Below are 26,392 nucleotides of genomic sequence, written 5' to 3'. Positions count from 1 at the left end.
TTCCGTCATCGTGTTTGTATATTCCTCTATCCGTGTTATTGTTGTTGTTTGCTTGTTCCCTTTGCTGTTCTGTTAAACTGCCTTTGTCTCAACCCAAGAGTCTTGCCTTTTCTTCAGATTCTTCCTGTATTAGGAAGGCGCGAGCGAGCGGCACGTGGCTCTTTGTTGCCGTCTGAGGCTAAACCACATCAAGTAGTCAAGCCAGTTACTTTTTCATCTAGGTTTTTGACTGACTGTGAAAAAGTAGGTATGTATATCATAGAATGGTTTAGGTTGGAAGGGACCTTAAAGGTCATCCAGTTCCAACCCCCCTGCCCTGGGCAGAGACACCTCCCACTAGACCACGTTGATCAAAGCCCCATCCAGCCTGGTCTTGAACACTTCCAGGCATGGGGCCTCCACCACCTCTCTGGGCAACCTGTTCCAGTGTCTCACCACCCTCATTGTAAAGAACTTCTTCCGAATATCTCATCTAAACCTACCCTGCTCTAGTTTAAAACCATTGCCCCTCGTCCTATTGTTACATGCCCTCATAAAGAGTCCCTCCCCAGCTTTCTTGTAGGTCCCCTCCAGGTACTGGAAGGCTGCTATAAGGTCTCCCTGGAGCCTTCTCTTCTCCAGGCTGAACAACCCCAACTCTCTCAGACTGTCTTCCTAGGAGAAGGTGCTCCAGCCCTCTGATCATCTTTGTGGCCCTCCTCTGGACCCGTTCCAACAGGTCCATGTCCTTCTTGTGCTGAGGGCTCCAGAGCTGGACACAGTACTCCAGGTAGGGTCTCATGAGAGCAGAGTAGAGGGGGAGAATCATCTCTCTCGATCTGCTGGCCATGCTTCTTTTGATGCAGCCCAGGATGCGGTTGGCTTTCTGGGCTGTGAGCACACATTGCCAGCTCATGTTGAGCTTCTCATCCACCAACACCCCCAAGTCCTCCTCCTCAGGGCTGCTCTCAAGCCATTCTCTGCCCAACCTGTATTTGTGCCTGGGATTGCCATGATCCACGTGCAGGACCTTGCACTTGGCCTGGTTGAACTTCATGAAGTTCGCACAGGCCCACCTCTCAAGCCCGTCAAAGGTCCCTCTGGATGGCATCCCTTCCCTCCAGTGCGTTGACCGTGCCACACAACTTGGTGTCATTGGCAAACTTGCTGAGGGTGCACTCAGTCCCACTGTCCATGTCGCCGGCAAAGATGTTAAACAGCACTGGTCCCAGTACTGACCCCTGAGGAATGCCACTCGTCACTGGTTTCCACTGGGACGTGGAGCTGTTGACCGCAACCCTTTGAGTGCGGCCATCTAGCCAGTTCCTTATCCATCGAGTGGTCCATCCATCAAATCCATGTCTTTCCAATTTAGAGACCAGGATGTCATGCGGGACAGTGTCAAACGCTTTGCATAAGTCCAGGTAAATGACGTCTGTTGCTCTCCCCTTATCTACCAACGCTGTAGCACCATCGTAGAAGGCGACCAGATTTGTCAGGCATGACTTGCCCTTGGTGAAAGCATGTTGGCTGTCTCCAATCACCTCCTTATTTTCCATGTGCCTTAGCAGAGTTTCTAGGAGGATCTGCTCCATGATCTCACAGGGGTGAGACTGACCGGCCTGTAGTTCCCTGGGTCTTCCTTTTTTCCCTTTTTGAAAATGGGGGTTATGTTTCCCCCTTTCCAGTCAGTGGGACCTTCACCAGACTGCCATGACTTTTCAAATATAATATAAATATATATAAAATATATATATATATATTTGGATAGGGCGAACTCAAAATAAAACTTTCTTTATCAAAGGGTTTACTTACATATATACTGGAAGACATAATGCTAGATTCTTTCATGAGCTATTTTATTATATATAAGTCTACAATTGTCTCCTATGGACACATTTAACTACCAGCCACCAAACCATTAAAAGGAAATTATATAGAACACCAGTCTTATGGCTGGAACCTATTGAAAAAGGAGCCTTCCTATGGTGAGGGAGCAAGAAATACTTTCCGTGAAGAAAAATAACTCGTGGCACTCGCTGTTGCGAGAAAGATCAACTGAATGGCTTGAAACTCTTTTAATATGAACTCGGAGAGGCAGAGGAAGTGACTAGTAAATAAGCAGGAAATGCACCTGAACTATACATAGCCTTTTTCTGGCATAATATAGCCTTTTGTCTGCTATTAGTGTGTTGAACCCTGTAGGCTGAGCTGCCTTGGCTGCCATCTATGATTTGGAGAGGTCAGGACCAAGGGAGGCTGAATCAGCCTCTGATGGTGGCTCCCCTCTCTCTCCCACTGCTGACAAATGAATTTTAGGATGATGGAGTCCGGTTTCTCAGTTGGGCCTGAGCCTTTTCAACCAGTATTAAATTAAATGTGCCCAGAAATATTCCCAGGCATTGAGGCCAACTGGCACAGAACAGTTCGTATCTCTGCTCACAACCATGTCTTAGCTTCCCTAACACAGCAGCTAAATGCAAACAGCTCACTGGGATGAACCCTGATCCATGCTTAGGAATGATTTAGGAGTCTGCTAGTTGTTGTGGACCAAAAGCGTGCCAAGGTCTGGTCTAGTAGTTTGAGTATACCCAGTCACACTCCCGTGACGAGCTACATTCCCAGACACTGCTTAACTTGCTTAAGACAGATGCAGCCTAAGAAATTGGCATGACGTATGTCCTTCTTCCCCTTTTCCTGCCCAAGATCACCTCTTTCCAGCAAGGAGAAGGGATGTGTACGGCTCTAAGTTTGGTTATAACAATAATCTTTTGATGGTTCATGATATCATTCTTATTCAGTGAGAAACTGGAGAATACTGTTGTCCGCAATCTAAGAATAATTGCAAGGAATCAGATGTTATGTGTTTAAAATGACAAAGATGTTATACACGGGCAGCTTAACTTCATAAACAAACCACTGTCCTCTTTTTCCCATCCCACACCACTGTCATCTGCCCGATACCACATCTTCAACATCTGCAACTTGAAATTGCATACCACAAGAAAAGCATCCCACCTCAAGCAGTTGCCATATGCTCTGACCATGCTACATTGGAGGACCGTAAGACATCCCATAGGAACTTCTGTGCTGAGCTGCCTAAGGCAAAGCAAGTCTGTTTTCATGGGTCCCTCTGAGCTACAAGAAGCTGAACACAGCTGGACACAGAGGTGAGACTGACTGGCCTGTAGTTCCCTGGGTCTTCCTTTTTTCCCTTTTTGAAAATGGGGGTTATGTTTCCCCTTTTCCAGTCAGCGGGAACTTCACCAGACTGCCATGACTTTTCAAATATAATGGAAAGCGGCTTAGCAACATCATCCCCCAGCTCCCTCAGGACATGCGGATGGATTTCATCCGGTCCCATGGACTTATGTACCTTCAGGTTCCTCATATGTTCTCGAACCTGATCTTCTCCTACAGTGGTCAGTTCTTCATTCCCATAGCCCCTGTTTTTACCTTCTGAAACTTGGGCGGTATGGTCAAAGCCCTTGCCAGCGAAGACCAAGGCAAAAAAGTCATTCAGCACCTCAGCCTTCTCCATATCCTGGGCGACCAGCTCTCCTGTCTCCTTCCGGAGAGGGCCCACATCTTCCCTAGTCTTGCCTTTACCCCTGACGTACTTATAGAAGTTTTTCTTGTTGTTCTTGATGTCCCTGGCCAGATTTAAGTCTATCTGGGCTTTAGCTTGCCTAACCTGCTTCCTGGCTACTTGGACAGTTTCTCTGTATTCCTCCCAGTCTACCTGTCCTTGCTTCCACCCTCTGTAGGCCTCCTTGTTGCTTTTGAGCTTGTCCAGGAGCTCCTTGTTCATCCATGCAGGCCTCCTGGCATTTTTGCCTGACTACTTCTTTGTTGGGATACACCTCTCCTGAGCTTGGAGGAGGTAGAACATAGCAGAAAAGGAAGTGGTCTTTTCTCTTTTCTCAAGCAACTGAAGGTATTGATTGATGCTTCTCATGTTTCCAGGTTTTCTCTCTGATGGGAAAAAAGCCATATTCCCCTAAAGTGGCAGCTGTATTAGATATCGGCAAATATATCTCTTTAGTGAATTCAAAGCATCATTCTTTTTTTTTTTTAAAGTGTCTCTTTCTATGTTATCATATAAAAATAGATAGATGATATGTATTACATAGTTTTTCTCCTAATGTGATTAACGCAATCAAAATTTTCCTTTTCGCCCTCTGAATTCATGCAATAAAGTAAATCACAGCTGCAGTCACATGAGGACATGTTGGATGACTGTACCTTTAGTGATTACTTCTCATCTGTCCATAAGCATGAATCAATATGGTAGTCATGGATGTTGATGATAGTCTTATTTCAATAGGTTAGATGTAATTAAGTATTATATAAACATGATTGATAAAATGAATGTATCTGGATATCCCTTGAAGTTTTAAATCCTGTTCATAGTCAAATGGCAGTTATTTAGTTTGTGGCTAATTTTATAAAAGAGAGAAAAGAAAGATGTGAGTATACAATATGGATCTGAATCTCGAACCTCCAAAACAGGGCCTCCAAAGATCAGGCTGCATTTTTAATAACTTAGGAATAAGTTACTAATGACTTTGCTAATTAAGATGCAGTGTGAAGCACCACTCATTCCTTGAATTAAATAAAATATATGCTCTAAAGATTCACTTGTGTAGATTTTAAAAGTCAGTGAAGAGAATTTGCAGAAATGCTATTCATATTTTCCAAGGAAAAATAGCTTTGAGCCAAGGCAAAATTTGGAAATAATTATTTGGAAATTATTTTAAAAAATGATTGGCTTAAGAAATTAGTCCAGCAAATGGGAAAAAAAGAGCTGACAGTAGTCCTGGAATTTTTGGGAGCCTGTATGATTTAAAAAATGAAGCTTGTGCTGTGTCAGCACTGATTTCTTTATTTACCTTCAGAGATCACAAAATTTGTTAAATTATGTAGACAAATGACCACATACCTCAGATGTCTCGTCTGAGTAATGGGTATAATGATACATTTGTCCTTTGTGATGTACTTTGAGATTCTTTGGAAAATGTGATACATGAAGACTAGATATATAGCATATAATTTTTTTGTGTGTGGGAATAGGGAATGGATGCCCACATTGCTGTGGAACTTAAAGGAGAGGAATAATTTGGCAGAAAAAAAGTTTCTAAGAAAAATAGATTAAGAATTCTGCACAAAAAGTAGCTGGATGTGATGGATGAAGGCTTAGCTCCTTTTCATAGTGACAGATAAGTAATGGGGTTGAACTGCTGTGATATTGTCTGGAAACAGAATAGATGACATTCTTAATAGGCTCAAATTGATTTTTAATACTTCAGACCATCTGCTGAAACTGTGGAATAATAAAACTAGTACTTTTATTATGACCTTAATCTAAAGCATGCTCAACACTTTGGGAAGGTATGTGGACATTTCTAAATCTATGTTTTGGTTGGACAGTCTGGAAAAAGTAATTTCACAGGGTTTCAGTGTCAGGCTCTGGCATGGTTGGTATAAAAACAAACCCAACGAGGTTCCAACTTTGTCTCGCAGGTACTTAACAATTTCACTATCCATTTAAGCCAGTTCCTCAAAAACTAAATGTACTAAGGAACATATATGAAAAAAATTAATAATAATAATAATAAGTAGTAGTAGTATTTGGAAGAGTGTGTGTGTGCGTGTGCACACATACAACAACATCTTACCCTGACTCTGATCACAGTGTTCTTAGGTCACCATATCATCCAAACTGTGGGCGGGGAAACTTTATAACAGCATATTCTGCTCTAGACATGCATAGTGATAACAAGATGTGTTAAAGTTGCTGAGTTCTTCCTTCAGGAGGAGTATTCAGTTTGAAGTAGGAAAAACAAAGTACACAGTTGCAATAAATATGAGGTAAAGAGAATACTGTAAGATAAAGATAACAGAAACGAAGACCAGGAGACATGTTTATATTTAAGGATGTCTCCTGTTCATGTCCATTATGAAATACTTTGAAAGGCGTAAAATTGGCAGGGACACTGTTGTTACTAGGTGCATCTGGAAGCTGATCACAGAAACATGTTATCTGCATGATATGATTAACTCCATCTAGCATCTATCTATATATAGCCATGGGGTTTTTTTATATGGAGATATTTTCAACAATATTCTTTCACTTTGGCTGTAGTAAATGGAGCCCTATGAAAACAGAAATCTGGATTATCTTTTCTGTTATTTGATTGTGCAGTGCAAGGTGCAATAGGCTCCTCATCTATGATGATATAAATAATGGCAATCAAATAAAGAGAATACAGACACTTGGGTTGAAGGGCTATTTCTAATACATTTAGTATACACACAGCCCTTTGCATTTTTGCTAGCGATTTGGGTAACTGCCCTCCTCCTTGCCCAGTTTCTATCTGCAAATGCCCATTTCATTAAATGCAGAGATTTGTCTGAGATTTGGTGTGGTTACTGATGCAGAGGTAAAAATAAGTGAAGCCCATCAAAATATATCTCAGATGATGATTGTAACTTGTTGACTATTGCAACACACACATATTGTAATGTCATGGAGCCCAAATCAGAGACTGGAAACCTTTTCTTTTGGAGAAAGAGTGTAAAGAGAACAAAAAGTTTCTCCTTGGTTATTGTAAATGAAGCACTGAAGATAAAACTTCCCCTATCCAATCCATGTCCCATTGCAGTAGAAAAGAAACAAGGTATGACTAAAGGTGGCAGAGTGCTAATTGAAATCCAATGCTTAAAAGACATTGTTATAAATCAGGAAAGAAGAGATCTGCTCCCATCTCTACTCTAGATCTGAGTCAGTTACTCGTCCTCTCTGCCCTTTAGTTTCTCTGTTCCTGATGGGTGCATAACAATATTTATTTAAAGAGATGCTGAGACATAATTTATTAATATTTCCATCATTCTTTCAGATCCCTGGGAAGCTGGGGTATGGAAAGACATCGGTCTTATTAAAGAATGTCCTAGTTCAACATAAAAATGAAGCAGGTTTTCTGCTAGGTGGGTAGAAGTCTCTACAAAGATCTTTATTTTCAAAAGGGAAGAAAGGCTGGACCACTTAGCCTTCAGACCTGGTGATCTGAAACTGCATCAGCGCTTCCAGAGAAGAAATAAAGCAATCTCTTCAAAATAGCAGAGGGAAACACAATATTAACCAAGGGTGAATTGGAAACAGCAGTGTTTTTCACAGTGACAGTGGTTAATCATTAAAGCAAGGGGTCAGGGGAAGTGATGAATTCTTCATCTTTTGATGTCTTCAAGACTGAAGGCCTCTCTGGAGGAAACGTTTTAGACAAAAGTTATTGGGCTCAACAAAAGAGTGAGTAACTGGGTAAAAATTAAAGCTCTATGGCATATAAAAGATAGATGATCTACTTATCCCTCTACGGGTGTGATTCATTTCACACAACTGTAGATGTCTAAAGTTAGATGCCTAAGGCTGAACTGGTCACCCTGGACTCCCTTTTTAGTCAACAGTAAGAAATAAGCATCTCCAGGGAGCAATCTATTTGATGTGCCTTAGATGCCTGTTTTAGTGCGACACAAATTGTCCTCTGGGGTACCTGTTCCTCTCCATTGACTATCAAGGAAGCCTTCTGTGACTCATTCACATTCAGGCATCTCATTTTTAGATGCCCGAGGAAAGGCGCATCCCTCTGTGGGACACCTAGGAGTTGTGGAACGGCGGCCCTTAATTTATAGGGCAGAGACCTGTTTTGTGCTAGTACTTACTTTGCATCATTTATGAGTCAGTTACTGCTTGAGTCATATTCCAATGTTGGTGAAGCATTCTGTGTTTTGAAAGGAGGACCCGAGAACATCACTCATTTCTTGAGGGGCACAGATGTGGGTAAAGGTGGGCCGAATCCTGTTCTGACTTACTCTGGTATACAGTCCCAGAAATCTCACAGGTTTTGGTGGAATTGCCGTGCCTTGCATCTTAAGAATAAAAGCAGAAATGAGCCATTTTGAAAGGATTAATCCAACTGCCATAACAATTTGAGATTTTCTGTGTAAGCAATTGTCCTGGTTCCGGTGGGGATAGGGTTAATTCTTCCTGGTATTCCATGCCATGTGAGCCATGCCCACCCTGAGCTGCCGGGGTGGTGGGGGTGGGGGGTGGGGTGGGGGAGGGGGCAGGAAGTCACTGCTTGGAGCGGGCTGGGGCATCCCGGGTCAGGTCAGCGAGTGGCGGGGAGCGGTGGTTCCATCATCGTGTTTGTATATTCCTCTGTCCGTGTTATTGTTGTTGTTTTCTTGTTCCCTTTGCTGTTCTGTTAAACTGCCTTTGTCTCAACCCAAGAGTCTTGCCTTTTTTTCCTTCCGATTCTTCCTGTATTAGGAAGGCCTGAGCGAGCGGCACGTGGTTCTTTGTTGCCGTCTGAGGCTAAACCACGACAGTCCTTTTTGGCACCCAACAGTCCTTTTTGGCACCCAACGTGGGGCTCGAAGGGTTGAGATAACGACAGAATCCAACTAGAGCTTGTTAAAATGAATTTGTTGTGTGCATTTATTGTATTAGGTAAATAGTCGCTGGTCACCATGTTGCTTGGTTTGTTCTCATGGCTGTGTTATGTAAATTCCTATATGGCATATGTACTCCCTGCGATGCTGTTTATCGTGTCTGGAAGAAGGATGAGGATTATCATTCTGCTGTCCTGTGCGATATCTGTTTATGATATGATAACATCACTGTTCAGACAGCTATTTTGGGGTGTTTATGTGGTATTGCTGTCCCGTCCATACATTGGGCACCGTCTCTCAGAATTTATTAATAATTACACCCAGTCTGTGGGGGAAACGGGGGAGGACACTTTCCCCAGCTCTTTTGCCTCCCTTTTCTCCTTCGGGTCAGGTATGACAGCCTTTGAGAATTTTCAATATCCTTGGGATGCTCAAACCAACATGTTCCTACTGTTATGTCTTCTGAATACGTTCCAGGTCTTGTTTAGGGTTAAACGACTATTTAAGACTACCACCCAGAGATCTGCCCCGAGGCTGGATAGTCAGGGGTGGCATGGCATGTGGGAGAACATGGGCAGGTACCTAGAGAACTTCTCGCCTCCAATGGTCTGGGACTTCACCCCCGAACAATTACAGGACCCTAATAAAGTAAGTGGTAGAATATCTGAAGGGAAAATGCTGTGGCTATTCCAGAGAGGCACAACTCACCGCACTGTGCTGGGCCCTGGCCAGTATCTACCAAGCACTGCTCAATATTATGCAGTACCTTCAGGGGAAAGAGATGGAAACCAGATGCAGACACTGCGGCTACTGCAACCCCTGCGACAGAAACTGTGGCTACTGCAACCCCTGTGTCAGCCACTGCAGCTGAACCAGGAAAACAACCCATGCCAGTATCAGTTGTATCTATACAGAAGAAGTACACAAAGAAATCAGTGTAAGAAAGAGCAAGAAAAACGGCCAGTACTTAATCTCTGTACTGATTCATGGATGATGGCAAATGCTCTGTGGGGGTGGCTACAGCAGTGGAAGCAGGGCAACTGGCAGCGCAGAGGCAAACCCATCTGGGCTACTGACCTATGGCAAGATATTGCTGCCCGGATGGAGAATCTGGTTGTGAAAGTATGCCATGTAGACGCCCACGTGCCCAAGAGTCTGGCCACGGAGGAACATCAGAACAACCAGCAGGTGGATCAGGCTGCTAGGATTGAAATGGGTCAGGACTATCTACCAGGCACTGCTCAGTATTATGCAGCACCCTCAGGGGGAAGAGATGGAAACCAGACCGGCAGACACTGCGGCTAATGCAATCCCTGCGACAGACACTGCGGCTACTGCAACCCCTGCGTCAGCCACTGCGGCTACTCCAACCCCCGTGGCAGCCACTGCCACTGAACCAGGGAATCAACCCGTGCCAGTATCAGTTGCCCCCATACAGAAGAAGTACACAAAGAAATCAGTTCGCTTAGTAAGAGATGGTGATGAACCAGGGCCATCACGAGAGCAGGAGGAAGAGGCAGAACTAGAGATAATCACCTAATCCCTATCCAGGAGCGAGCTGTAGGATATGCGAAAAGATTTTAGCCGACTTTCAGGTGAGCACATTGTCACCTGGCTGCTTTGGTGCTGGGATAACGGGGCCAGTAGCCTGGAATTAGAGGGTAGGGAGGCCAGGCAGCTGGGATCCCTGTCTAGGGAAGGCGGCATTGACAAGGCGATTGGGAAGAAGACCCAAGCCCTCAGCCTCTGGAAACGACTCCTGTCAGGCGTGAGGGAGAGGTACCCCTTCAGTGAGGATGTTGTATGTCACCCAAGCAAGTGGACTACCATGGAAAGAGGTATCCAGTACCTGAGAGAATTAGCCATGCGGGAGATGATTTATTATGACTTGGACAATGCAGACTTACCCACAGACCTTGATGAGGTGCAATGCACAAGGCCCATGTGGCGGAAGTTTGTACGGAGCCCAGCATCATCATATACCAACTCACTGGCAGTAATGGAATGGAAAGGTGAAGAGGGACCAATGGTGGATGAGGTGGCTGGCCGGCTCTGGCGATCTGAAGAAAGTCTCTCTTCCCCCCTCATCTCAGCTGTGGAGAAACTGTGGCGGAAGGTCCAGCAACTTGAAGAGAATATGTCCTACTCCCCACCTGCACGGGCCAGCATCTCAGCTATTAGAAGCAGGCATTTCCCCACTCAAGAGAGAGAGTACAGAGGGTACACACCACGAGGCACCCTGTGGTTCTACCTGCGTGACCACGGGGAGGACATGAGGAAGTGGGATGGACAACCTACTTGGATCCTGTGGACACGGGTACAGGAGTTGCAAGGAAGGACAACCACAAAAGGGGATCCCTCCAGGAAAAGTGCCGCCCCAGTTTCCAGCGGGCAGTTCCCCAGACAGAGCAGAAGGCCTGATCTTGCTTCTGATCCTCTTGAAGGAACTTCCAAGTCATTTCTGCAAGAAGCGAGTAATGGATACTATGACCAGTATTAGAGGGGCCCTGCCTCCGGCCAGGTGGAGGAAAGGGACAACCGGGTTTATTGGACGGTGTGGATTCGATGGCCTGGCACATCAGACCCACAGGAGTATAAGGCTCTAGTGGACACGGGTGCACAGGGTACTTTAATACCATCAAGCTATAGAGGGGCAGAACCCATTTGTATTTCTGGGGTGACAGGGGGATCCCAAGAGTTGACTGTACTGGAGGCGGAAGTGAGCCTAACTGGGAATGAGTGGCAAAAGCATCCCATTGTGACTGGCCCAGAGGCTCCATGCATCCTTGGCATAGATTACCTCAGGAGAGGGTATTTTAAGGACCCAAAAGGGTACCAGTGAGCCTTTGGCATAGCTGCTTTGGAGACAGAGGAAGTTAAACAGCTGTCTACCTTGCCTGGTCTCTCGGAGGACCCTTCTGTTGTGGGGTTGTTGAGGGTCGAAGAACAGCAGGTGCCAATTGCTACCACAACGGTGCATCGGTGGCAATATCGCACTAACCGAGACTCTCTGATTCCCATCCATAAGCTGATTCGTCAACTAGAGGTTCAAGGAGTGATCAGCAAGACTCGCTCACCCTTTAACAGCCCTATATGGCCGGTGCAGAAATCTAATGGAGAGTGGAGGCTAACTGTAGACTATCGTGGTCTGAATGAAGTCACACCACCGCTGAGTGCTGCCATGCCGGACATGCTAGAACTCCAGTACGAACTGGAGTCCAAGGCAGCCAAGTGGTATGCCACGATTGATATAGCGAATGCATTCTTCTCAATCCCTTTGGCAGCGGAGTGCAGGCCACAGTTTGCTTTCACTTGGAGGGGCGTCCAGTACACCTGGAATCGACTGCCCCAGGGGTGGAGACACAGCCCCACCATTTGCCATGGACTGGTCCAGACTGCACTGGAACAGGGTGAAGCTCCAGAACATCTGCAATACATTGATGACATCATTGTATGGGGAAACACAGCAGAAGAAGTTTTTGAGAAAGGGAGTAAAATAGTCCAAATCCTTCTGAAAGCTGGTTTTGCCATAAAATGAAGTAAGGTCAAGGGACCTGCGCAGGAGATCCAGTTTTTAGGAATGAAATGGCAAGATGGACGCCGTCAGATCCCAATGGATGTGATCAACAAAATAGCAGCTATGTCTCCACCAACTAGTAAAAAGGAAACACAAGCTTTCTTAGGCGTTGTGGGTTTTTGGAGAATGCATATCCCAGATTACAGTCTAATTGTAAGCCCTCTGTATCAAGTAACCCAGAAGAAGAATGACTTTAAATGGGGTCCTGAGCAACGACAAGCTTTTGAACAAATCAAACAGGAAATAGTCCATGCAGTGGCCCTGGGGACAGTCCGGGCAGGACAAGATGTTAAAAATGTGCTCTACACCGCAGCCGGGGAGAACGGCCCTACCTGGAGCCTCTGGCAGAAAGCACCAGGGGAGACTCGAGGTCGACCCCTAGGGTTTTGGAGTCGAGGATACAGAGGATCCGAAGCCCACTACACTCCAACAGAAAAAGAGATATTGGTAGCGTATGAAGGGGTTCGAGCTGCTTCGGAAGTGGTTGGTACAGAAGCCCAGCTCCTCTTAGCACCTCGACTGCTGGTCGAGGTTTAAGGAGTAATCCTGTTCAGGTAGATAAGATCAATGTAAAGGTTGTTCTTGTTTCTCCGTAAAAAGCGAAATACTATCAGGGCCGTGCATTTTTTAAAACCTACATTTTTTTTCCTAAAAAGGGTTGAAATAGGTTTAAGAATTACTGTTATTATCTCAAAAATGACACAGAGGTATTTCCATGTGAATGTTTTCCTTTGCAGTCAGATATCCATATTCACAATGTGCGCATCCTCGATTCGTGGACTGCAGCTCCCCTGCGGTCCAAGGACTCAGGGTCCATTTTGAGATCTTTCTGCCAAAATGGGGTTATTAGTGATAGGAAATATTGCAGGGTCACCCACATCCTTGATAGAATATTAGGGAGAAAATGTAGGCTGTAATATCCAATTGCAGTTGGCAAACCCAGGCGTGTTTGGATTGCCTGTACCAGTATTTCACTCCCCTGTTTTCAAATTATTGTCCTGGCCCTAGTGATTAACCACCTGAATATACTGAAGAAGGATATTCACAGGAAGGATCTCATGATAAAAAGGCTATTCCTGGTCCTCTTTCCATCACATCATAATCTGCGCACTAATATGGCTTGAGATCTCAGCTGATCAAAAGGTCATAAGATGCTACTGCTAAGTATCGCTCTGTCTGTTTTCGGCCGAAGGCATTTTTACTCCATGCAGCAGGCAGAGGAATGCAATAGCAAAGCCTTCAAATCTGTTTGTATAATAGATGAAGTCTTTGCTATGTGGCATTTATCTTCCTTCAGGGAGTGACACATAATAAATAAATCTCTAGTTCCCAGTAAATTTAAATAAAACAAAGGCAAATCGTATTTCTGCACACTGTAAATACATAACTGCAGAGAATGGTAGAGTTCTCAATGTCCCACTATTTCCTTTGCTACAAAAGCTATAAAGTGCTGACCATCCTCAAATTCTGCCAAAATCAAGGGACCCAAATCTCTGAGAACGTTGCAAAGAGCATGGTGATAACATAGGAAAAACTGAATGATACATCACTCATTTAGACTAATGAAATGGTAAAAATTACTTCTTACATCTTTGTTAATTTAAGTTAGCAAAAAACAAAAACCAAAGAAAGGGGGCTTATTAGCATATCAATAGGAATAACGGAGTGAAAATGAGGGGAAATCTAGTAAATGGGGCAATGTGTTTCCCAGTGAATAACACTAGGGTGGACAATTTTCAAACATCCTGGGATGAATAAAACACCGAACCACATCCTACCCACCACCACCACCACATTGACCAGTTGGTCACCGCTGTACTGCAGTGTACCAGTGTCAGTGGGTCCATCTGTCCTGCATTGCGCCCATCCCTGGATGCCAGCCATTGCCTCCAGCACTGACCGCAGCCACTTCTCTGGCCATTCTGCAGCCAAGCAGCTTCACGTGGGTAAAACCACAGATGGCTGCCCAAAACAGCAAGGACAGAGGATACCATTGCCAACAACCACCTGCCACCTGAAGCCCTCGTCTAGCAGGTCTGCAGAGCTAGCTTCTGTGAGCATTACCATTGGAAAAAACACTGTTTTGCATCTCCTGCATGCCTGAAGAGTTGTCACAACTGAATTAAACCCCTCAGCATTTCCCAGACTATCCACCCACTCCCTGGCTTTCCAGATGCAGAGCTCTACACCAGGACCAACAGACAGTTTCTTTAACTGCAACTGGCAGTCATTTTGCTCCTCTCCATGCTCTCAAAGCTGGGAGCCATCAAAGATTAGCAGAAAAAAATTTGACTATTTTTCCCTAAGAAGCAGCACTGGTAATAGGCTTCAGGATAAATCCTCCTAAATGCAAGCGGTAAGCGTAGACTGTGTGAAGGCTGACAGGTCTGATTATAATTATCACGGCGAGGGAACCAGAACTAACCTCCCTTCTGGAAGGCAATGACAATTCCTGGAAGGGAACATGCAAGTGAATTATTATAAACAAAATCATTGCAAGTGGAATTGTCTTTCACTGGGAAACTAAATAAGGCCCTGATTTAGGGGGAAAAAAACCCAAAACCTTGAGCACTTGTTAAAGTTCATCCCAGTAGAAAACGGCACTCAATCATACGCTTAAGTTTCACTGACTTCAGGATGATGGGAGCAAAAGAACGAAGCGGGACACTTAAAGCATGGGATGGAGCCATTGCATGTAAGAGGTGTTTGGAAATAAAGGATATCTTCTGAAACCATACTTAAAGAACATGCTCTGCAACATAACATGACCAGAGAGTCCCAGAGAGCATGTTGGTCCTGACTGAGCTAAATATTCAAAACTAATATTCAAACAACCTTTCCCCCTTCCTCACATCCTAGAAGGAAGAAAGCCAAACGGAACCAACACAGATTTCTTCAAATTGCATCTATACATTGACTGAAATACAACAACATTAGCTTTTCAGCAGGGTTTTGAGGTACATATAGTAGGTAGTATTCCTTCAAGATCATCCTGCCCTAACCTGCTTTGTGCTTTCTCTCACAGCATCACATTTTTCTTTGGCTGCAGGTTGTTTTGGCATTTCTCATTCTATTTCCATTGGAAACTCAGAAATAGAGAAGTGGGCTATCTGGCATAAGAGTAGCAGTACAGTAGCTTTTTCTTTCTGAACAAAAGGAAATGGATATTATCTTCTTAATAGTGGGCTATAACTGCAGAGGAGATGAGAGCCTCAGAGTCAAAGGCAGTTCTAGGAGTTTCATTCTCATTATATCTGAATTGAGTGAAGCAAATAAATTGTGCAAGGAGACATATGGAAGCTCACTACACAAATGGCCTATTTAAGGCTCTTACTTCCTAATTAGGTCCTGGTGTCAGGAGGTTGGTAACAAATATTCACACATAGATCATTTGGATACAATACAAACTGTTCTAAAACCCAAACCATCATAATGGCGTGCATTAAAAAGAAGCTCTATTTCGCTTGATCTTTTTAGACTCTTTCGTTTAGTACTTGGAATATCAGTTTCTGTGCTATGCACATTCTAAATTTCGTGTCTAACATTGAAATAATGGGATTGGAAGGGGAAAAGGAAGAAACAAAAACCTTCACAGTAATAACCCCTTGTTCTTACCTTGTTCACAGATTTCACTACTGGACTCTGCACAGGGAACCCACACTCTCTTCCCAAATTCTTCATCTGACTCTGTGGCATTTCCCAGAGCAAAGAGAAAAGAAAGAACCTTGATTGTGGGAATGATCGTGCAGAAAATGGTCACAAGCATCCAAAATTTCACTCTGCCCGTCTTCATTTCATTACAGCTTTCTACGTGCCTACTACCACCTGCCAGATGGGACCTGGTGCTGGGGTTCACCCTCAGCCCCACTCAGTTTTGGAAGGTCCCCCAAGCTTCTCCTTAACCCACGCAGATGCATAGGTTTCTCCTCCCAACTAGCTCTGGTAAACATATCGGCATCACGGGGTCATCATGGCTTTCCCCGGCAACTGTGGGGCATGCAATGAGCCGTGATGGCAGGGGGTGGAGCCATGGATTCCTATGACAACCCATGTCAGAAAGGCTTGGGAAGAGCAGGAAAGTGTCACAGGGCTAATCACTCACCCCCATGACTCAGGACCTCCTCAACCAAGAAAAAAAGAAAGGTAATTGTAGTAGGTGACTCCCTTCTGAGGGGAACAGAGGGCCCTATCTGTCGACCGGACCCATCCCACAGAGAAGTCAGCTGCCTCCCTGGGGCCAGGATCAAGGACATACGAAGGAAACTCCCTACCCTGGTTCAGCCCTCAGATTATTATCCACTGCTGATATTTCAAGTAGGTAATGACAAGATAGCTACCAGAAGTCTAAGGGCAATGAAGAGAGACTTCGGAGCCCTGGGACGGCTGGTTAAGGGATCAGGAGCACAAGTAGTGTTCTTCTCTATCCCACCAGTTGCAGGGATTGATGAGGGGATGAACAGGAAGAGTCAGCAGATTAACTCCTGGCTCAGGGACCGGTGCAACCGTCAGAACTTTGTTTACCTTGACCATGGATTGATATACAGGACACCAGGCATGCTGGCAACAAGTGGGGAAAGCCTAACCCAAAGGGGAAGAAGGATTCTGGGACAGGAGTTAGCAGGACTCATGATAGGGCTTTAAACTAGCTTTGAAGGGGGACAGGGATGTAACCAGAGTGACTAAAGTGGTGCCTGGGAGCAGCATGCCAGTGCTGGTGGGTAAAAGTGTTAGCAAGGTCTTGCAGCCTGTTGTCGCAGTGGAGGTGGGAGATGATGACCCATGTGCTAGCAAAGACATGAGGAGTAGTGATAGGTTGGCAACTGCAGAAATGTCTGAGCGCGGACAGGTGGGAATAAGGGCTTGTCCCCCCAATAAAGTGGCAAGGCAATTAGCCCAGCTGAAGTGCATCTACACGAATGCACGCAGCATGGGCAACAAACAGGAGGAGCTGGAGGCCATTGTACAGCAGGGAAACTATGATATAGGTGCCGTCACAGAAACGTGGTGGGAAGGCACGTGCAACTGGAGTGCAGTGATTGATGGCTACGAACTCTTCAGAAGGGATAGGCAAGGAAGGAGAGGTGGGGTGGCCCTCTATGTCAGGGGCAGATTTGAATGCCAAGAACTTAACAATGTGCATGGCAATGTTGTTGAGTGTGTATGGATAAGAATTAAGGGGAAGGCCAATGAGCCAGACATCTTGGTGTGAGTTTGTTATAGACCCCCCAACCAGGATGTAGAGACCGATGAAATATTCTATAAGCAGCTGGCAGAGGTCTCACGATCGCCTGCCCTTGTTCTTGTGGGGGACTTCAACTTCCCAGACGTCTGCTGGAAATATAACACAGCAGAGAGGGAACAGTCCCGGAGGTTCCTGGAGTGTGTGGAAGACAACTTCCTAACGCAGCTGGTGAAGGAACCAACTAGGGGAAGTGCCCTACTGGACCTACTGTTTGTTAACAGAGAAGGTCTTGTGGGGGATGTAAAGACTGGAGGGCAGAGTGATCATGAAATGATAGAATTTTTGATTCTTGGTGAAGCAAGGCGGGGAGCCAGCAGAACTGCCACCTTAGATTTCCAAAGGGCAGACTTTAGCCTGTTCAGGAGCATGGTCGAGAGTGTCCCTTGGGGGACAGTCCTGAAGGGAAAAGGTGCCCAGGAAGGCTGGTCTTACTTCAAGGAGGAACTCTTAAAAGCACAAGGGAAGGCCATCCCCAAGTCCCAAAAAACGAGCCAACGGGGAAGAAGACCAGCCTGGCTAAATAGAGAGCTTTGGCTGGACCTCAGGAAAAAAAGGAAAGCTTACATTCTCTGGAAAAAGGGATTGGCAACTTATGAGGATTATCAAGATATAACGAAGCTGTGTAGGGGGAAAATTAGAAGGGCCAAAGCTCAATCAGAACTCATCTTGGCCACCACAGTTAAAGACAATAAGAAGAGGTTCTTTCAGTATATCAATAGAAAAAGGAAGACTAGGGAAAATGTAGGCCCACTAATGAATGAGATGTGCGCCCTAGTGGTGGAAGACACAGAGAAGGCAGAGCTACTGAATGCCACCTTTGCTTCAGTCTTCACTGCTAAAGCTGCCTCTCACGAATCCCAGGCCCTGGAGACAAGGGGGAAGGTCTGGAGAGAGGAAGAGTTTTCCCCAGTAGAGGAAGATCAGGTTAGAGACCACTTGGCCAAACTGGACATCCATAAGTCCATGGGCCCTGATGGGATGCACCCGCGAGTGCTGAGAGAGCTGGCAGATGTTATTGCTTGGCCACTCTCCATCATCTTTGAAAGGTCATGGGGAACAGGAGGGCTGCCTGAGGACTGGAGGAAGGCCAATATCATTCCAGTCTTCAAAAAGGGCAAGAAGGAGGACCCAGGGAACTACAGACCGGTTAGCCTCACCTCTGTCCCTGGGAAGGTAATGGAGCGACTCATTCTGGATGTCATATCCAAGCACGTTCAGGAGCAGGAAGTCATTGGAAGTGGTCAACATGGATTTACCAAGGGTAAATCATGCTTGACCAATCTGATAGCTTTCTATGATGTTATAACTGGTTGGCTGGATGAGGACAGAGCAGCAGATGTCATCTACCTTGACTTTAGCAAGGCTTTTGACACTGTCTCCCATAACATCCTCATTAGGAAACTGAGGAAGTGTGGACTAGACGAGGGGACAGTGAGGTGGATTGAGAGCTGGCTGAGTGACAGGACTCAGAGGGTTGTGATTAATGGAGCAGGGTCGAGTTGGAGGCCTGTAACCAGTGGTGTCCCCCAGGGGTCAATACTTGGACCAGTATTGTTTAACATATTCATCAATGACCTGAACGAGGGGACAGAGTGTATCCTCAGCAAGTTTGCTGATGATACCAAATTGGGAGGGGTGGCTGACACCCCAGAGGGCCGTGCTGTGGGCCGAGGTACTCTGCACTGGTGAGGCCACAACTGGAATACTGCATCCAGTTTTGGGCTCCCCAGTTCAAGAGGGACAGGGAACTACTGGAGAGAGTCCAGCGTAGGGCAACAAAGATGACTGAGGGACTGGAGCATCTCCCTTATGAGGAAAGGCTGAGAGAGCTGGGACTCTTTAGCCTGGAGAAGAGAAGGCTGAGGGGAGACCTTATTAATGCTTACAAGTATCTCAAGGGTGGGTTTAAGGAGGATGGGGCCAGACTCTTTTCAATGGTTCCCAGTGACAGGACAAGGGGCAATGGGCACAAGTTGGAACATAGGAAGTTCCGTTCAAATACACGGAAAAACTTCTTTACGGTGAGGGTGACAGAGCACTGGAACAGGCCGCCCAGCGAGGTTGTGGAGTCCCCTTCTCTGGAGACTTTCAAGACCAGCCTGGATGCAGTCCTGAGTAATGTGCTCTAGGCAATCCTGCTTTAGCAGGGGAGTTGGACTAGATGATCTCTAGAGGTCCCTTCCAACTCTGAAAATTACGTGATTCCTTGATGCTAACCCGCCTGCTTTGTTTAAGAGTTAAAGCAGGGAGCCAAAGCCAAGGATTACCACATTGCAAAACCATTAAAACAGGGTAAGTGCTTGTGATTCAAGATTGTGACTGCAGCAAACTCACTCTGCTCTGTGCTTCTGCATTTCTGGTACGAAAATGAGATCTTCCTCTCCCCTTCTTCCCCTCCTGCCTCCTCTTCCCTCGTCCACCTCTCAAGCCCTTCACACAAAGGTGAAATATTTTACATTTTCACCTGTGGTGATGCAGATCAGAGAGTGTTTTCTCTGCTTTGCTTTTCACTGATTTTGCCCAAGGCATCCTTTTAAGCACCAGCCTGTGCAAAAATAATAGGTGGCATGATTCTCTGTAACTGGAATCAGCAACAAATCAGCCATCTGCCACTCCAGGGGTCTGAGATTAACCCAGCTACTGGACCGTGACTGCAAAGCATTTGCACATTTAGATTACAGAAACGTGAGGTTACCGGACCAAAAAAATAAAAGACTAAGAGTGGGGAAGGTGTGGGGAGAAGGAGTGAAAGATAGCCTTTGAAGAGTTCTCCAGATTAACCCTTCTAGACACAAGTCATCTCCTAACAACTCCAAGCAGACAACATTTCTCATTATATAGTGTTAAAAGGATGACGGATTTGAAGGAAGCAACTTGAGATTCATGAGACATCATGTTTCAGTGAAATACATCCAAAGACGCTTCTTTGATACAGGGAGAAATAAAGACAAAGACATCCAGCTGCCTTGTCAATGCCTTGCAATGCTCCTTGGGAAGTATGACCAAGCTGCCCAGATGGCTTACTTGGACCATTTGGACAGTACAAGAGTAACATTTTTGTCCCAAGATGGACAAGCTCCCTTACTCCTGAGCATTGCCAAGACACCGAGGAAGTGAGAGAGGTCTGCGTTCTGAAATACAAAGGTTTAGGAAGGTCTCTTCATTTACTGTCCTCAGTTTACCTTCCTGAATAAAAACCACCACATTGCTACTTTGAGCACGTGGATGCTGTTAGTCCACCTAAATATTTGTCTGTATCTTTGAGATCCTCTCTATAGATCTGTTGGGAATTGTTATTTGGTAACTGAAGTATTGAGAGGTTTAAATCAGTAGTAAACACAAGCTGGCTCCACATTTAAAAGTGCGAGCCATGCTCTGTGCAGGTGCATGGCAGGTTAGGACAACTGCCAGGGTCTCATTTGCTCACTTTGATGTGGGCTTTAATCCCCACTCCTGGCATTTGCTTTTGTAGGTTAGCATCCCATGGTCAGGGATCTCAGGTTAAAAAGAGGAGGTTGTGGCCAAAGAAAGTGTCACAGCTGCAGCCAAAACTATCAGCAAGGACTTCTGGGAAATTCAGGCAAGGTCTGCATGGTGTGTGCCCTTGGTGAGGATGGTAGCTTAAAAACACAACTCATCTCATTAAGTCCAAAGAGGCAATTGAAAAGCAAACAGCAAGCACACGTGTGAATACAAAACCACATATTTTTATGTGTATACTTTATTCACGAACCATAGAATCATAGAATACCAGGTTGGAAGGGACCTCAAGGATCATCTGGTCCAAACTTTCTTGACAAAAGCACAGTCCAGACAAGATGCTCTAGGACCCTGTCCAGCTGAATCATAAAAGTGTTCAATGATGGGGAATCCACCACTTCCCTGGGGAGATTCCAATGGCTGATTGGAATATGACACGAAGAAAAGGTAGGATCAGGTGGAAGGTACAGTGGTACACAGATTACTCCAAGTTACTTGGACAACCCTTTTGTTGACATTTGCTATGGTTTCTTCACCCTCCCCAAGTTTTCTTGAGCCAAGCACTACATACTTGTGACAAAGAAAAACAAGAAAGAAGAAACGACAGCATCTCCTCTGTGCAAGCCCAAGTTGAGCTGCAGCAACTACATGGTTCAAGGCACAGCTGAAAGGAGGAAAAGAAGGGGATCAGTTGCTGCAGATGTCCTACTCTATACAAAACCTGCTAGTGTCACCTCAGAAATGAGTGCACATCCTATCAACGTTAATTTGGGACTGAGCTTTCGATCCTCCACAGAGGAAGAACCATTGATCTGTGAGAATCTGTGAGAAGAGGGTGAGGAAAGCAGTCTGGATAACACCTTTAAGTCTCCCTAAATTGCCCACTGTTTATCACAATATTTCCAAAAGGCATTGCTTGGGCAGTATTAGATGCTCCAAAACCAGGTCTACGTGTCTGAAACCAATGGTGAGATTTGAAGTCCTTTGGATATATACTAGGGCATGGCTTTCAGGTGAGAGAAGTAACAGGGATCATTCCACACCTGGGACTACAAACTGGGCCAAGCTAGCAACCCAACAACCCACAAGTTTCTGAGATGCAGCAAGGATTATCTCTGTCCTCTAGTAGATGGGGCCGGCAACATAGTGACCAAGGATGAGGAAAAGGCTGAGGTACTTAATGAAGTCTTTGCCTCAGTCTTCAGCAGTAGGACCAGTTGTTCCCTGAGTACCCAGACCCCTGAACTAGAAGACAGGGATGGAGAGCAGAATGAAGCCCCTCTAATCCAAAGGGAAATGGTGAGGGACCTGCTTCAGCACCTGGAGGTGCACAAATCTATGGGGCCGGATGGGATCCACCCAAGGGTATTGAAAGAGCTGGCGGAGGTGCTCGCCAGGCCACTTGGTATCATTTATGAACAGTCCTGGACAACCGGGGAGGTCCCAGCTGACTGGAGGTTGGCAAATGTGACACCCATCCACAAGAAGGGCCGGAAGGAGGATCCGGGGAACTACAGGCCAGTCAGTCTGACCTCGGTGCCTGGGAAGGTCATGGAACAGATCCTCCTCAGTGCCATTACACGGCACATGCAGGAGAACAGGGTGATCAGGCCCAGTCAGCATGGGTTTGTGAAGGGCAGGTCATGCCTATCAAACCTAATATCCTTCTATGATAAGGTGACCCACTTAGTGGATGAGGGAAAGGCTGTGGATGTTATCTACTTGGATTTTTGCAAAGCTTTTGACACTGTTTCCCACAGCATTCTCCTGGAGAAACTGGCTGCTCATGGCCTGGACAGGTGTACTCTTCGCTGGGTAAAAAACTGGCTGGATGGCCGTGCCCAGAGAGTGGTGGTAAATGGAGTTAAATCCAGTTGGTGTCCAGTCACAAGTGGTGTCCCCCAGGGCTCGGTGCTGGGGCCGGTTCTCTTTAATATCTTTACCAATGATCTGGATGAAGGGATTGAATGCACCCTCAGTAAGTTTGCAGATGACACTAAACTGGGCGGGCGTGTTGATCTGCTTGAGGGTAGGTTGGCTCTGCAGAGGGATCTGGACAGGCTGGACCGATGGGCTGAGACCAATGGTATGAGGTTCAACAAGGCCAAGTGCCGGGTCCTGCACTTGGGTCACAACAACCCCATGCAGTGCTACAGGATTGGGGCAGAATGGCTTGAAAGCAGCTCGACAGAAAAGGACTTGGGAGTGTTGGTTGACAGCCGGCTGAATATGAGCCAGCAGTGTGCCCAGGTGGCCAAGAAGGCCAACAGCATCCTAGCCTGTATCAGGAATAGTGTGGTGAGCCGGACTAGGGAAGTGATCATCCCCCTGTACTCGGCACTGGTGAGGCCCCACCTCGAGTACTGCGTTCAGTTCTGGGCCCCTCGCTACAAGAGGGACATTGAGGTGTTGGAGCGTGTCCAGAGAAGGGCTACAAAGCTGGTGAGGGGCCTGGAGGACAAACCTTATGAAGAACGACTGAGGGAGCTGGGGTTGTTTAGCCTGGAAAAGAGGAGGCTGAGGTGAGACCTTATCACCCTCTACAACTACCTGAAAGGAGGTTGTAGAGAGATGGGGGCTGACCTCTTCTCCCTGGTGACAAGTGATAGGACGAGAGGAAACGGGTTCAAGTTACGTCAGGGGAGGTTTAGATTAGATATTAGGAGACACTTTTTCACTGAAAGGGTTATTAAACATTGGAATAGGCTGCCCAGGGAGGTGGTGGATTCACCATCCCTGGAGGTGTTTAAAAAAAGGGTAGATGGGGCACTGAGGGACATGGTTTAGAAGTGGCTCTTGTCAGGGTAGGCTAAAGGTTGGACTCGATGATCTTAAAGGTCCCTTCCAACCTCAACAATTCTATGATTCTATGATTCTATAAGTTAATGAGCCTCTGCCCGTGCTATAGAAAGGTCTCCTTGAACTTGACCTGCTGGCTGTGTGAGTGCTAAAACTGCTGTTAAAACAGGATCTGGACCCATTTTCAAACCCAAAGTCAGGGATTTTCTCTTTCTGCAGTCTCCAATTTCTGTAAAGCCAACCTAAAACTTCAGAACCAGAAAGGAGCATGTGTGTGGTGGGGAGAAAATCTTTGCATTCAGCTTCAACTATTGAACTACTACAAGAATGCTTGTGCTGGCAATAATTTTAAAAAGGTTTTAAATCAAAACCCCATAAAAAAAAAAACCACAATGTACTTTTATGTACCTTTTCCTAGCCTGTGAATGGAGGGAAGAAGGGACCAACACAGGGCAAAACCTTTTCTTTCAGACAAAAATCACAGTAAAACTCCAGCCCATCCTTGCAAATTAGTCAACCTTATGAACTGCTGTCGAAGTTTCAGCCCTATATAATTATTTTTATTTGTTTTATCCAGGCAGGCTTTGCAGGAAGGGGTTTTTGCAACCAAAGCACCGACGCTGCATTAACCAGGTACTCAGCTGAGCCATGCAGAAGCCTGGAAGTTGCCTCACCCCCCAGCAAATGAGAAGTGGAGGGGAACCGACGCAGGCGACGTTGCACCTTGCAGGGATTTGCGTGTCCTACAAGTAACCTTGCATCAGGATACAGAGCCACGAGAGCAGCCTTGTGGGTACAGAGAGAGGAGGAGGAAGACAGCAAGGAGGAGGGGAAGGAGTGGCAACAGGAAAACAATCAGAAAACTCCCTGGGAATCAAGTCTTCTCTTCCTCCCTAGGAAGAAAATTAAAAAAAAATAAAAATCCCTCCCCAATACAAAGATGGCAGGAAATGAGCACACGTGTTCCTTGTCCGCTTATAATCCTTTCCAGCGAGCATCGTAACAGACACACATGGGCTAGAGACTGGCTATGAGCAGAGCATTTCTGCCAGATGCTTCCCATGCTGCACCAGCCTCAGGGTGCAAGGGGCTGTCCCCTTTCTGCTCCCTCTCTACCCCAAGTCCCCAGCAAGGGTCCCCTTTTTTTCCCAGAACCCCTAAATATCGCTGAGGGGTAGACGAAGGGGGAGAAGAGGGTCAGATTTAAAAGGCAAAGGGGAAGCAGAGAGGTGGGACAACACCCCTGAGCCGAGCCAGCAGCCCCGTGGATACAGCCATTCTCATTCCTGGCACATTTCGCTGCTCTCCAGCGCAGCCCAACTGTGAAATATTAGTGCGGTGCAGAGTGCCATTTTTGAGTTGCTGCAGCTCCTTCTTGGCACCGGTTCAGCTTTTTGTCTTGTCTTCTACTCTGAGCACCCAGCGGATGGAGGAAGAAAGAAAGGAGGAAAAATAAAGCCCTGCTGCTTTGCCACCAGGGCTGTCAGCCTCCTCACGGCACCCCGCACCCTCCCAGCCCACTCCCAACCAAACCCACTTGGCAAACATAAATCTCCTCCCACCTCCACAGCAGCCAGTTCACAGCCTTCTCCCCACACACACACACCCTTTTTCATTGCTCTCTCCTTTGTACTCCTCCAAAGTTTTCCAGCCAAGCATTACAACCTTCCACCCCCCCTTTTTCCTCCATCCCCAGCCCTCCCACCTCCTCCTCTCACATCGGCAAACAAAAATTGTGCCATGGTTGCCAATACACTGGCATCTCCTCGGAGTGGAGAGACACTGCACCCACAACATGCCTGGCGGGTCCAACCCAGATCACAGCTGCCCAAGCGCAGGCAAGCTGCAGTGCTCACAGGTGCACACATGTGTGTGCACACACATGTATCACAGGGCAGGGCACGCTCCGTTTGCATCCCTTGGCATTGCTGTAAATACAAACTTCCTGCAAGCTTGCATTTGGCAACTGAATTCCTCCTCCTGCTTGTGGGGCCAGGAGAAAAACAGAGGCGGAATAACGAGGGAGGGAGGGTGTATATTTTTAAGCAACCCAAATATGGCACTGAGAGCTTCCACCAATAACTTCTCAGCCTGTTGCGCTGGCAAGCAGCTGCTGGTTCCAGCCTGGCACCAGCTTTGATTTGTTTTTCTCTCCTCTTAAATGCCCTTCTCCCAAATATTTATTCCCTTTTTTTTCTTTTTAGTTTTTTTCTTCCCTTTTTCCCTCTTAGTTTGTCCATAGAGGGGCTGCCTCCCACTCCCACCCACAAATCCAAAGCATCATGTGTGGAAGGAGCACCAAAGGGAGTGAAACATGATATAACACTCGATGGACCAAGAAGGGGAGGAAAACACCCATATGTACACACAACATATGTATGCTCTTCTCTGAGGAAGGAGGAGAAAGTGAGAGATGCCCTAAAAGCAGGCAATATGATCCTTGTGCATGACAGGATGTGCAAGCCCCAGCCCCCTCCATGATGGAGGGAGGAAACAGGTTTGGTTGGGAGGTAGAGAAGAGGTTGAGGTAAAACACATGTTCTCCATGGAAAGGACCTGAGAGACCCAACTTTCAGCCAGTGACGTGACTCCAATTAAACCAGAGTTTGAAACACTGACATTTGCATGACAGAGATAAAGTGGTGTAAAATGCACTTTGTCTGGTGCCTGGAGGAAAGAGATTTGGAGAAAAAATATAATAATGCTGATGCTGGGGATGGCTTGGGAAGGACATGGAGGGAGGAGAGATGCGCTGAGGATTTTAGCATGCTGGCATGAGTGCATTAAGCTGCAATCCAGGCTGGAGACCCAGAGCAGGGTATGGCCCCGTAGGCAGCTGTTGGTGTCCCGGGGGATTTTTATAA

At 46.2% G+C, this 26,392-nt stretch overlaps 1 protein-coding gene across 1 annotated transcript in view; it reads right to left on the bottom strand.

Moving 5' to 3' along the window:
- The window catches only part of LOC141735437 (SET-binding protein-like), a 343,864-nt gene that overhangs the window by 170,289 nt on the left and 147,183 nt on the right, over positions 1–26,392 (bottom strand). Inside the window, exon 4 of the mRNA XM_074568194.1 lies at positions 15,623–15,694. Within this exon, the coding sequence (XP_074424295.1) occupies positions 15,623–15,694 (72 nt within the window). The remainder of the gene's footprint in view (positions 1–15,622; positions 15,695–26,392) is intronic.

The sequence above is a fragment of the Larus michahellis genome, chromosome W, assembly GCF_964199755.1.
Source record: "Larus michahellis chromosome W, bLarMic1.1, whole genome shotgun sequence".
In the NCBI taxonomy this organism is placed as follows: Eukaryota; Metazoa; Chordata; class Aves; order Charadriiformes; family Laridae; genus Larus; species Larus michahellis.
This window is presented reverse-complemented; position numbering and strand designations above follow the sequence as displayed.